Raw genomic sequence first — 14,362 nt, forward strand, 5'->3', positions numbered from 1 at the left:
AGGTGCCAACTGAGTTGAATTTTAAACGGAAGCATGATTTCCACAAGTTAAACAGGGAGAAGGGGATATCTGGCAAGGGAAATTAGTGGTGAAAAAATATGAAAGTGGGAAAATGAATGTTTGGTGAATACTTATTTACAGTTTGGCTGGAGAATTAGATACTTGGGGCCAGGGACAAATGGTAAAAGATACAACTAGAAAGGTGGTTTAGCCTGACTGGGAAGGCAGGGAATACTATTCTGAAGAGTCTGGGATTTATGATATGGGCAGTGATGAGCCAGCCAAAAATCTGATCAAGAAATTACATAATCAGATTTGTGTTTTAAAAAAATAACTGACAGCACTCTACAGTGAAGGAAGAGTCGGGAATTGGGTAGCTGAAAGTATCAGAACATTGCAAAATAATCTAGGTATAAAATATGAAAGCACTGAATTAAAACAGTTATGCAAATTAAAAGGAGAAATAAGCTACATAGGCATTTCAGAGGTAGACCTTATAGGACTTGGTGACTAATTGAATGTAAAAAAGTAAAATGAACTAATGGAGTAAAAGAAAAGTTACTCAGATGTTAACTAGATGGCTCTCTATGACTAGTGGAACATAATTGTATTAACCAATGTAAAGAAGAATGGGGAAAAGGATAAAAGTCTTGTGGAAGATAACTTCAGTTATGAATGGATTAGGTACTGACAAGAACATAGATATGAAGAAAATCAATAAGAACTTAGAGAACTAAGTTTAAAGATCAGGAGAAAGGTTGTAGGCAGAGAGTGGATTTTAGAACCAGCAACACAGAGGTGAAAATTGTTTGAATTACAAAAGCTAAATTATCTTGCAGTGAGTGATATGGTAGATAATGTTTAACAATCAGTTCTCTGGAAAGAAAACAAAACAAACCTCCAGTTTGTAGCCATTTGCTTACTTCTGTTGTGTAATTACTCCCAAAATGGCTAGTTTCAAGCTACTAATATGAAATCAGTGTATGTGGAGTTGGGAGGAGACGAGTACAGTGAGCTCTTATGAGAACAAGTGAGCTCTCTCCAACACACCACAGTCAGAGATGATTGTATTTAAAGGTTACCCATGGGGAGAGGGAAAGGGGGAGGGGCAGGATAGGAATGGGGAATAAAGAGGTACAGACTACTATGTATAAAATAAATAAGCTACAAGAATATATTGTACAGCACAGAGAATATAGCCATTACTTTAAATAGAGCCTAATCTATAAAAATATTGAATCACTCCATTGTGCATCTGAAACTAATATAATGTTATAAATCAACTACACTTCAATAAAAATACATACATACAGGGCTTCCCTGGTGGCGCAGTGGTTGAGAGTCCGCCTGCCGATGCAGGGGACAAGGGTTCGTGCCCTGGTCCGGGAAGATCCCACATGCCGCGGAGCAGCTGGGCCCGTGAGCCATGGCTGCTGAGCCTGCGCGTCCGGAGCCTGTGCTCCGCAACGGGAAAGGCCACAGAAGTGAGAGGCCCTTGTACCGCAAAAAAAAAAAAAAAAAAAAAATACATACTTACATGTTCGGCAGAGGGACATTCTATATAGAAACTGAGGTGGATCTACCCAGCGATATAAAATAATCAAGCTATCCAAGCTAGAAATAATAGTATCCTAGAAAGAATGGAGATAGAAAATTTAAGATAGGAAGGAATATAAAATGCCACAGAAGTGAAAGGTGGGTGTGAATGGGGGTGAGGGTGAGAGAATGGGTGGAGGACACACAGATTTTACAAAATGTTTTTTGTGGGTTGTATTTAAAAGAACTGTTTTTAGTGGAGTAGTCAGAATAGAATCCTGCCTGTAGGGGGCTGGAAAGTGAATGGAAGTTGTGGAAGGGGGTGATGAGTATGGGCTCTTCGCAGAAGGTTGGGAAGGAGAAGAGAGGTCGAGGTAGGGTTTGACAGGAAGGCAGAATCTGTGAAAATGTTTTAGGATAGTGTATTTGAACATTATTATAGAATAAGGAGAAGAAACTATTTAGGCAGAAGAGATACAAGAAAAGGAAGGTGATTGATGAAGGAATCAGGAAAGAATGATGGGGAAATGAATCTTAGAAGGCTGTAAGTGCACTTTAACTACAACTGTATTTTCAAAGCTGTACTTTGGTAAGATTAGACATCAATCTATTGTTCTATTTACTACGGGCATCTGGTCATTAGCAACTTCCTTTCAATATGGAAGACAGTTTCACTTTGTTCTGTGACAGAAGCCTGAATCCCTCATCCAGGCATGGACTCAGCTGTGAAATGATGGTAACACTGTGCATTCTATGTGACTGCAGAGTACTTGGTGACATCACCACAATCTGAAGTTTGAAAAACTTTGCTTATTTTTGTCAGTTAAGCCAAAGGTGATCTGAACTTTTAACTTTGTGTGATTATACTCCAAGTAGTGATTCATAAATTATGAAATTTATGTCTGGCTGAAAGTGCAGACCAATTTGCCGCTCACAGGCAACCTTCCTCCAAAGTAAGCTCAATTCTTCAGGAGAAAATTTTACAACTCGGAAAGATCTTGGTGTATGCATAATTAGAACAAAGAGATGAAATTATGTGTCTTTTAATTATCATTTCTGTACATTGCTATAATTTTAACCTTCATAATTCAATTTACATTATTTATACTAAAAGAGGCTCCCTGATTTACATGTGTAACAAATGGTTATTTTTAATTAAGGAGAGTGGTCTTCTAGACTTCAGGGTCTGATATTTTTGCTGACATTTACCTCAGTTAGTTCAATTTATTTCTACATATATCAAACATCTACTGTGTTATTAAGCATTGTACTAGTTCTGAGATTTTTACGGAAACATGAACCTTGACCTCAAGGAGCTTATAGTCAGAGAGGGAGACAGGTATCTATAGATTCACAGGTACACTCATATTTTTTTTTTAACATCCTTATTGGAGTATAATTGCTTTACAATGTTGTGTTAGTTTCTGCTGTATAACAAAGTGAATCAGCTATACGTATACATATATCCCAATATCTCCTCCCTCTTGCGTCTCCCTCCCACCCTCCCTATCCCACCCTTCTAGGTGGACACAGAGCACTGAGCTGATCTCCCTGTGTTATGTGGCTGCTTCCCACTAGCTATCTATTTTACGTTTGGTAGTGCATATATGGGCATGCCACTCTCTCACTTCATCCCAGCTTACCCTTCCCCCTCCCTGTGTCCTCAAGTCCATTCTCTGCATCTGCGTCTTTATTCCTGTCCTGCCCCTAGGTTCTTCAAAACCATTTTGTTTTTTAGAGTCCATATATATGTGTTAGCATACAGTGTTTGTTTTTCTCTTTCTGACTTACTTCACTCTGTATGACAGTCTCTAGGTCCATCCACCTCACTACAAATAACTCAATTTCGTTTCTTTTTATGGCTGAGTAATATTCCATTGTATATATTTGCCAGGTCTTCTTTATTCAGTCATCTGTCTATGGACACTTAGGTGCTTCCATGTCCTGGCTATTGTAAATAGAGCTGCAATGAACATTGTGGTACATGACTCTTTTTGAATTATGGTTTTCTCAGGCTATATGCCCAGTTAATGTTTATGATGCTCTGATACTTGAGAGTCCAGAGAAGAGAAAATTAGCCCAGTCTTGTGGGAGATGGAATATAAAGAAAGACTTCTTGATCTTTCCTGGTGGAAATGACCCATAAGCTGAGTGTCCAGGATGGGTGGAATTTAGCTTAAGTAAGAAGAGTGGATAGATTGTTCTGGAAGAGAAAGTCAGCATGAAAGGTTGAGGTACATTGAAGAGGCTGTAAGAAATTCAGTATTACTAGACATTAAACATGGTAAAGTGGTAAAAATGAAGCTCTTGCAGTAAACGTAAGCTTAAATCAGAGAGAGCCTGTAGTTACTATAAAAGGAAGGTGCCTGAGTAAGCCAGTTTAGAGGGAAATAACTTAAGAAGCAGAGACCTGTTAGAAGATATTTTCAACCCCCAGAAGAGATGTAGAGAATATAAACCAAGCTGTGGGAGCAGGGATGAGTGAGTGGGAAAATTCAGGAAACTTCTTAGAGTTAAAATCATCCTTACATGTTATATAGTTGAATGTGTGGAAAAGATACATTTTAAGGGTTATGGGAAGGTTTGTTGGAAGGGAGGGAAGATCCTGAAATAATTCCAGTTTTCTGTCTTAGGTATCTTAATGATGAGTGATGTCATTGGCTACATTAGGGAATACAGAGAGGGAAGAAATCTCAGAGAAGTGGACATGATGAAGTCAATGTTCAACATGTGGAGTTTGAGGGACCCTCAAGAGGGAAGTGTTCAACCAGGCAGAGTTCAGGAAATATAATTAATAACTCATCATGATGAGTTAAAAGTTAAGCCACTCATTCATTCAATCAGCATACTTACTGATGGCCTATTCTATGTCAAACTGAGAGTGTATCAGTACACAAAGCAGAGAAAAATATCTGCCCTCATGGCAGCTGTATTCTAGAAAAGTTTACAATATGAGAGAATGGATGAAATCACCCAGGGTGAGTGGAGAAAAAGGTTTTTCTGTACACACACACACGTGTGCACGTGTGCACGCTGGACCAAAAGCAGAAACCTGCAGGAAGGGCATCAACATAAGGGCATCTGCATAAGAAGAACCCACAGAAGATTGGCCAGGAAGGAAGGAGGGATATAGGAGCTAAGAGAGTAGTCATGTTTAAATTGATAGTGGTTTTCAGATGAAGGGCAGTGAGAAGTCCAGAGACGTAAGGGCTGAAACATGATTAGCATTATCGAAGTCAACAGTGAATTTTCTCAGTTTCCTTGTAGTAATGTGGGCATAAGTAGATTTCAGTGGGATACAAAGTGAATGGGAGTTGTGACGACCAATATTGAGTCCAGGTTGCTTTTCAAGAAGCTTTGCTAAGCAATCAGTAGATAAAGTATTGATTTATGTAGAGCACAGACTTAGGGGAAAGCTTTTAGCAAATGAGATATTTTGTCATAATGTAGTTTGTCAAAAACTAAATTCAGTAGAGGAAGGTGGATGAAACAGGGACTGAAGACGAAGGTCACAGAGGACCAAGTGCCGTGAAGCTAGGGTGCAGGTGTAGTGGTCCACATGGACTGTGAAACCCCAGAGAGTCAGAAGTCTGCGTCAGGAACTAAAGTTGTGATGAATAGAACAGGAAAAAGCTATCATCAGGGTGGACTACACAGGCTACATAACTCGACTGCTTGGCCCTCACAAGAGGAGGATGTTTTTGTGGAGGAGCAGTGATTTAGAGCTGGTGTTAGTGAGCTAAAGGCAAACCTTCCTCCTTCCACTGCAGGGAACTGCGGTGGAAACTTTAGGGGAAATCAGATTTCATTCAGGTAATGTGGGCCGTAGAGGAAGCTTTTAGAGGAGGAAAACAAAAGGGCATGAGGAAGAGGTTTTGTTTTGCTTTTTTTTAATGTGTTTGGTGTCCGAAGGGTAGAATGGATAGGCTTTGGAGAGAAGCGAGCAGTCGGAAGATGCATCAATAGATGCAGCACCAAATTTAAAGCAGTATGGAGCTAGAAATTCAGGAGACAGTACTTAACTGGAGTGGCTTGTTTGTTTATTTATTTATTTATTGGCTGCATTGGGTCTTGTTGCTGCATGCAGGCTTTCCCTCTAGTTGCGGCGAGCAGGGGCTAGTCTTCATTGCGGTACACAAGCTTCTCATTGCAGTGGCTTCTCTTGTTGCGGAGCACAGGCTCTAGGCATGTGGGCTTCAGTAGTTGTGGCACTCGGGCTCAGTAGTTGTGGTTCACGGGCTCTAGAGCACAGGCTCAGTGGTTGTGGCGCACAGGCTTAGTTGCTCCGCGGCATGTGGGATCTTCCCGAACGAGGGATTGAACCCGTGTCCCCTGCATTGGCAGGCGGATTCTTAACCACTGCGCTACCAGGGAGGTCCCTTGGAGTGGCTTGTTTTTTGAAGCTAGCAATGATGTCAGGCTTTTGAGAATCAGTGTTTCACAATTTAAAATATTATGTTGAAATGGTAGTTGGCATATAGGAAGTGAATCCAGGCTTGGCTCTGTTTTGGTGATTCGAGAAGACTGGGCTTTTTTTCTATCAATGCCTTATAATTCCTTCATAATTTACATAGGGACATATTACAATGTCTCACTTGTTTTCACATCAACACTAGCAGCTCCTCTGAGTGTAGATACTATTATCACTTTTTTAGAAAAGTTGAAACTAAAGCCTAAAATAATGGGAGATCACATGGTTAAGGATAGAACTGGAAGCCATGTCTGACTCCAGGTTTGGGTTCCCTCTTTTAAGGATGTTGATCTCAAGTGAATTTGAGGTAGAGAAGAGCTTATGAGTAGAGTCAACAAAAATCCCAACCACTACTAGGAAAACAGCAAGGTTGTTATTTTCATTTTCAAAAGACATTGCTGCCTTGTTCATTACTGTTATAAAACGTCCTCATTTATTTCTCAGAAACACTGATGTTTCCCCATTCAGAATTACAGACACAAGTGATACATTATACGATGAAATGTACAGTGGTGTTCATACGCACTTATTATATTTCATTACACAGAGGATATTCTACCTTACTGTAGACCTACTTTTCCGACATCAAATAATCCCAGAGATCCTAGTTCTTCAAGCTCAATGTCATCAAGAGGATCAGGAAGCAGACAAAGAGAACAAGCAAATGTAGGTCGAAGAAATATTGCAGAAATGCAAGTTCTTGGAGGATATGAAAGAGAAGATAATAATGAAGAATTAGAGGTATCTATAATTTTTTTCAAGTTTCCCAACATTAGGCTAGTTTTTATATCAGTCTCAAAGTTAAAAACATCATCAGTCTACAGAAATGTTACTGTTTCATCACAAACCCTGTCACTGATGCCAGCAACTGAAATTCTGAGACTTTAATGATTTTTTTGAAATGTGTTCCAAAGTTTTAAATGGTAATAACAGCTTGTTTTTAGGTCTTAGTGTTCATATTTATCTGTAGCTATTCACATAGGAAATATATATGGCAAAAATGTTGTTAGGATATAAGAACTGTTGATCTAGATAATTATGATTCATAATATTACAGTAGGTTATAAAAACCCAATAAAGTGACAGAGTTATCAGGTGTGAGTGCGGGTGTTTTGCCTGCGTTACCTGCCACCCTAGTGATCACTGGAGTTAATCAGGATGACCTGGCCAACTCGTTCATCTTCAGTCTTTTGAAAATGGGAACCTGATACTTGACACTGACCTTCCCAATCTTCTTGAGTCAAAGATACACTCCTTTGTTGGAATCTATAGGTAGTGTTTTAAGATAGAGTTGGCAGTAAATCACATCATATTATAAAATCATCTCCTGTTTTTAAGATTGCGTTTTCATCATTTAATAAAAAAACAAGCTGGGGACAAATTTATCTTACAAATATATTTAATCTCAAGCAGATTGTTTAAGTTGAGTGTTAAACTAAAACTTTTTATAATAGAAGATGAAAAATTATAATTAATTATGTCAAATTGAATTTTCTATAATGCCCAATATATCAAAATTTTGATTTTGAGGTTTGGAATAAGAAGGCTTTCCTGGGCTTCCCTGGTGGCACAGTGGTTGAGAGTCCGCCTGCCAATGCAGGGGACACGGGTTCGTGCCCCAGTCCGGGAAAGATCCCACATGCCGCGGAGCGGCTGGGCCCGTGAGCCATGGCTGCTGAGCCCGTGCGTCCGGAGCCTGTGCTCCACAACCGGAGAGGCCACAACAGTGAGAGGCCCGCGTACCGCAAAAAAAAAAAAAAAAAAGCCTTTCCTTTTGCAAATGCTGTTAGAAAAGTTATTTTTTAGGTTTTTGATTGTTTTTCTTTAGAAGAGCCCTTTTGGGGGAAAAAAGTCATCATAGACAACCTACTACTTAAAACCAATAAAAATTGAGCTATAAAGTTGAGTTGAGGCTGGAGGAGTAAAGAACTTGGCCTCTTCCTTCTCCTCTCACCCTGTGCCACACCTGCCAACACCCAGACACTGTGTGGAACACAGTTTAGTACTTGTTAGAGAGCTATTAGATTTGCTATCAAAACCAGCTAAAATTGACAAATTAATATGTTGCCATGAGCACTTTCTAGTGTAGCTAGTGAATGAATGAAGAAACACAAATTATAAGAATAAAAGCATATAATTAAATATGAAATAGGACAATACTCTAAGATTTATTTTAAAATTTAACAAGAACTGATCTCTTACAGGAAACTGAAAGCTGAAGACAACCAGAGAGGCTTGTGAGATCTAATGTGAAAGTTATCACTCAAGATGCCTCGTGTCTGATGACATATGACGCCAGATAAAATGTTCAGTGCAATCAGAGTGTACAAATTGTCGTTTTTATTCCTCTTATTGGAATACCATTTTTTTTTAAAGTTTATTGGGGTTTTATTGTTGTTGTTTGATCCCTATCCTTACGAAGAACCTCCCTGTTCCCCTCACTGTTGGAACAAATCATTACACCTTGCTTCCAGCAAGGGAAGTATTTGACTTCTTGCTTCAGTCATCAGCCAGCAGGAGAGAACAAAACAGTTCTTTTGCATTTTGCCCCTGAGATGTGGCATTGCACTGCTTATATACCAAGCCAATTTACAGCAAAATATTGATCAAAGATACAAAGTTGACTAATCAACCTCATGCCAAGGGCTCTCAAGTTATAATCTTTCTATAACCAACTGCTAATGCAAACTAAAACATAACTTCATTTTAACATGATTTTAAAATCAGTCTTTCATACCACCCTCTTCTGGGAGAAAAAAAATACGTAGCAAATGCAGAACAACCACAAACAATTTGAATGGGGTAGAAACATTGTAAATATATACTCTTTGCAACCCCTGGTGGTACTTTACTTTGTCTTCATTTCAATCATTGAAGTATATTCTTATTGGAAATGTACTTTTGGATAAGTAGGGGTAAGCCAGTTGGATATCTGGTTGTCAAGTCATTGTCATAAGTCAGCCTAGCAAAAACCTTGTTCTATTTTTCAATCAAAAAAGCAATTATAAATACATATTACAAACAAATGGATGTTTTTAATGACCAATTGAATAAGGACATCCCTATCTTAACTGGCCTAAATTTCTTCTGGTAGTGTCAGTTCAACTTTCAGAAGTGCCACTTAAGGAAGTTTGATTTTTGTTTTTGTAATGCACTGTTTTTAATCTTTTTTTTTTTTTTTTTTGGTTTTAAAAGCACAATCACTAAACTTTATTTGTAAACCATTGTAACTATTAACCTTTTTTGTCTTATTGAAAAAAAATGTTGAGAAGCGTTTTTAACCTGTTTTGTTAATGCTCTATGTTTGTATTTGGAATATTTGAATGATGACAGATGGTGAAGTAACGTGCATACTTTATTGTGGGCCATGTACGCAATGGTTCTTACTTTTCCCGGACTTAAAGAAAAAAAGGTTTAAGTTTGTTGTGGCCAATGGTGAAACTTACAAGATTTCCTTATAAGCTCAAATAGAGGCATTACTTGCTTTGAATTGCCAAATGATGCCCTCTGACTGTAGATTTTTATGATCCTTTTTTTGTCATTATATAAATTTCATTGACTTTATAATTGGTGCTATTGAAGAAAAAAAATGTACATTTATTCAAATATAGGTATCAGGCCTGACCCCACTGGAAAACAAAGCCAAACAAAACTGAACCACAAAAAAAAAAAAAGGTGGTGTTCACCAAAAACTAAATGTGTTCATTTAGATAATTTGAAATTTACATAGAAAAGGTGTGCAGTACTAAGGGAACAATCCATGTGATTAATGTTTTCATTATGTTCATGTAAGAAGCCTCTTATTTTTAGCCATAATTTTGCATACTGAAAATCCAATAATCAGAAAAGTAATTTTGTCACATTATTTATTAAAAATGTTCTCAAATACATCATTCTTTCTTGTGTTGATTTCTTTTTTTTTGCATTGTGTTATCAAATGTATATCATTTAATCACAGAGTTGTGCTGTCTTAACATGTCACCACTGTATTATCAAATGCGTAAAAATTCTCTTTTATGAACAGCCAGGTTTTACTTGTAAGGAAAAATTCTCATTTTACTTTTCTGAAATTAAAGATATAAGATGAATCATAAACTAAAAGTTAGTCGTTTAATCAGAGAGTAACTTTGTCAATATTAAAAATGTACTAAAATGTTTATGTGTATGAATCTGAATTTCAGTTAACCTATTTCTGAAATAGTCAGAATTCAACTACGATAAATCTGACTTGTAAAGTTTGGACTACTTATGTTTTGTCAGCAAGAAAATTATGTAAATCCAAAAGGTTTATCAGTAATTATCTGCTTTCTGGTTACAAATATATGTGAAATCTTGAGAATACAATACCTATAATATACCAGGTTGCATACTATTGTTCATTAGATTAAAGTTAGCATATTCAGTTATTCAACTTTGGATGAATGAAGTGGGCATCATGTCTTGGAAGTTCCCAGGGCAATAGAATTTAGTGAAAGTTTTTTTCCTATGACATATACATTGCTAAATTTTGTGTTGATCATACTTTGAAAATATGGAAAAAATAGGGGTGATCATTTGAAATTTAATTTTATAAAAATGAAGTAACCACCAACTACCTAGAGATGAACAGGTCCATAGGTCAAGAAGTCAGTTTCCAAGCTATATCAAAGGAAAAAATTTGGAGAGATATGTTTATGGCCTAATTTTTCTTTTCCTTTCGGTGAGTTGACTAAAATTAAGTTAGTCTCTCTTTTGTAGTATATGATATACATACAAATTATGTGTATCAGAGGGCCTGAGTTTGACTCCCAGTTTTGTCATGGGCTGTGTTTCCTTGGACATATCACTTAACCTCTAAGGCTCAGGTACTTCACCTGTAAATTCAATAATACCTACCTCATGGAGCTATTGTCATGATTTAGTGAATTCATGTGTATGATGTGGACTCTGTAAACCTCCAAAACAATACAAGATATTGTTGTATTTATGGACTGAAATCATTGCACACATGCTATCTCCACTTTTCACACATAGTTTGTTCCCCGTAACCTGCAAAGAGTTTTTCTAAAAAGGTCAAAAAGTACGTGTGGTTCAAGGATGGGGGTGGTTCCATTTCCGGTGAGTAAAATTCACAGTGAAATACCTAATTGTGGAATAAATTCTTGGTGTTTTAGCTTGTTTCCTTGCTTTTGAATTCCTGAGGGCAAGGATATGACATTTTCAGCATGTATTTCACAATTCAAGTCATAAGCATATGACTTGAGGTCTCAATGACTAGACTTAGTGTCTATTTTGGGCTGCTGTTCCAACTAGTGGCAGAAAATACTGTTAATGCCAGGGGAACTCAGTTATATCTTTCTCGATCACTGTGAATATAGAGTCTGGATCTTCTCCTCTCTCCCCTCTCTGCAGGGTGGTATCAGAATTTCAGAGGCTGTCTTCATGTGCAGAAGGTGTATAGGGTCAGATGGCAGGGGCTTTGGCATTCTTGCTATCGTCCAGGTTTCCATTGATCTCCCTTTGTCAGAACCTTTACTCTGCATCCTCCTTTCCCCAAGCTCAACAACCCTCATTATTTGCTGACCCTCTCCTAAGCCTTTTGATGTAGGTTGGGTGTAGGGGACCCAGAATGGGACCTTTGTATGCTCTTCCATGCCGTCTGGGGCTCTGGAGACTGGGGTGTGGAGGCCCTTCCTCAGGGCCTCACACCATATCACTCTGTCTCCTAAACTGCTTGTCACGTGTAGGCTGCGTACTTTGGGGGAGGGAATGGCAGCTACTTCTGCTTTATGAAGAAAAAAGCGTTGGTTCCAGATCCAGACAAGATGTGCTTGAGTTTCGGCCCCTCAAATTATTAGCTGTGTAAACCACCGTTTAAGGTAATGAATCTATGCCTTAATCTTAAAACAGTGATATTAATATAATTATTAATACCTACCTTACAAGGTTGTTGGGATTAAATGAGTTGATATACGTAAAGCATATAGTAAGTGCCCAATATTTATTGGGCAATACCTGCTGCCTCTTTGGTGTTCAACTGTAAAAAGCCTCATAGGTCGCTTTACTTTCAGATTCCCCAAGCCCTAGAGGACTAGAAGGTGAGAAAGCACAGGAATCAGAAACCTCAGTGACACACTCGCCATATTTAGTTCCCTCACCTCCTATTTAATTCTCTCTTCCCAGTGAGATGGAAAGGGAGGGAGAAAGAGAGAGGGAGAGAGACAGAGAAACTGAGAGAGAAGAAGGGAGGGAGAGAGAGAGGAAAGAAAAGAGGGAAGGAAGCAGAGAGGGAGAAAAACTATTATGCATATGGCTTGTATGCCAGGTCTTCAGTTTGCAAGACCTTATCTCTTGCCAGTCAGCCTTCACTCTGCTACAGATTTCAAAAATCTATTTTGAAACCCAAAAGAGAGTGTTGAATTGCTGTTCTGTGGTAACCATTCCTTTGCATTTCTCTGGTAACCATCTCAGGGCAGTATATATAGAAAGCCCTCTCAGCTGCCTCAAGTGGGGTGGGATAGCAGGAAATACCTTATAACAGGTGCAGCTTCTGCTAATATTTCAAAATATGATCTTGCTACAAAAGATGAAAGAAAACATTAAACCAGGAGGTTAGTCTTTAAAAATAGAAATATCTTTTGTCAAATTCTAGTCTTCTTAGCTTATTTCAAGAAAATTTAGCAGAGAGAAATTAAATGTTGAAAAAATAAGGATTTGGCAACATATTAAATGGAATATTGAGCATGAGAGTGTAAAGATCATTTTAGTGTCCAAAAGTTTTAGGGAAGTTTTCTCCAGAGAAATATGGCCATTGCCCTTTTTCTTTTCACAAAGGCGTCTGTATCAAGACTCCCAGTGAATAGCCTTAAGAACCTTGTATTTCTGGATCCCTACGTGTAGTTTCTGTTTTGGTAGTGATGCTCAAGTTTTGTTTTGTTTTGTTTTTTCCATATATGAACACACGCCACCTGCAAAGTCCAGTGCCTTCTCATTAAGGCCACATTTCTGTCTGTAACACACCAAATACCCCAAGCAGATCATTTTCATCAGCGTTTTCATTTTTATTATTCCCTCGTCTTTATAAAATGACAAAACACAGAGTATTCAAATAGCACCACAAAGACAGATGCCAACACTGCCAAATTGAACTGTTTGCTTAGCACGTATCTGTCAGCTGTAAAATTCTGAATTTAGTGGTTTAAAGAAATCAACCCACAATTAACAAAAATGTACAGTATATGGAAATGGAATGTAAGAAATTAAGAGCTCTTGGGCTTAAAAATAAAAGATTTGCTCATATTCAGAATATAAGCACAAAATTATTTTGAAATAGTAAATTGACTTTTTAAGCAAATCCTAAACATTTTTTGGTTGTTCCCTTCAAAGTTTGCATGAGGAAACAAATGTTGCTTTATGCTTCAAAGTTAGATAATCCTTTATTATGAAAATGTCTTATTCGTAACAACAAGCTAGACTAATTAGCACTTTGAGTGCTATTAAAATAGTTGAAAAGTTATATTCTTTTTCTTTCTTTCTCTTTCCCTTATTGCCTATTTTGAACATTAGTGAGAGGAAAGATAACAAATGGGTATTTAAAAAATATTTTCAAAAATTCTTGTTCTCCAGAGACTATGTTTCTCAAAGTGATGTTCATCGATGTGACTTCTGGTTGTAAATGTAAATTCCTGATTCCTGTTCTGATTCTGCTGAGTCGGAATCCCAGGAGGCAAGACCTAATGATTTACATTTTGGAGACAATTCCAGGTAATTTTATGTTAAAAAAAAAAAAGTTTGAAAGCCACTTACCCTAACATATCAAATGTAAGTTTCATTGTAATATATCTGTGTCTTACAACCACTTGCTGTCAGGCAACAGTTATGATGTATTGGGTTGGCCAAAAAGTTTGGGTTTTCCTATATGATCTTACGGAAAAACCCGAATGAACTTTTTTGGTCACCCCAATAGTTTTCATTGCCTGCTATTAAAAAACATACCTCATACAAACAGACAGTGAGCGTGTGTCTAACTTCATTAATAAGGGCATCAGTGGAAAGACAAAGAGCATTTGAAAAACAGTTGTGGAAGAAACAAATATGATTGCTAAGTTAGCAAGTATGACATTAATATCTTTACAGAAGCAGGGAATCATAGCACCTCTTATTCTTTAGGTTAATCACTAACCTTCATAACTACATGAAATCTGCACCTTTATCATTTGAATTAGTAAAAAATATACTTTGGCAATTTACATTCCCCCCCCCTTAAATCAGATGAGAATTAAACAGTGACTTAGCCTTGTCTGTGGTTCCCCAGAGGCAGAACTTGTAACAAAGACTTAGGTGCTGTTTATTTAGGAATTAATTTCAGTAGATGGG

The 14,362-nt window shown here is 37.6% G+C and overlaps 1 protein-coding gene across 11 annotated transcripts in view; it reads left to right on the forward strand.

Annotated features, from left to right (window-relative positions):
• ROBO1 (roundabout guidance receptor 1) overlaps positions 1 to 9,897 on the forward strand; it is a 1,104,762-nt gene extending 1,094,865 nt beyond the window's left edge. For all 11 annotated transcript variants that reach the window (XM_049709943.1, XM_049709940.1, XM_049709942.1 and 8 more), the window contains 2 exons: positions 6,555 to 6,748; positions 8,212 to 9,897. In XM_049709943.1, coding sequence (XP_049565900.1) covers positions 6,555 to 6,748; positions 8,212 to 8,226 — 209 coding nt within the window. In that variant the 3' untranslated portion in view covers positions 8,227 to 9,897. The remainder of the gene's footprint in view (positions 1 to 6,554; positions 6,749 to 8,211) is intronic.
• Positions 9,898 to 14,362: the final 4,465 nt, after the last annotated feature.

The sequence above is a fragment of the Orcinus orca genome, chromosome 5 (genome assembly GCF_937001465.1).
Source record: "Orcinus orca chromosome 5, mOrcOrc1.1, whole genome shotgun sequence".
NCBI classification, from domain to species: Eukaryota; Metazoa; Chordata; class Mammalia; order Artiodactyla; family Delphinidae; genus Orcinus; species Orcinus orca.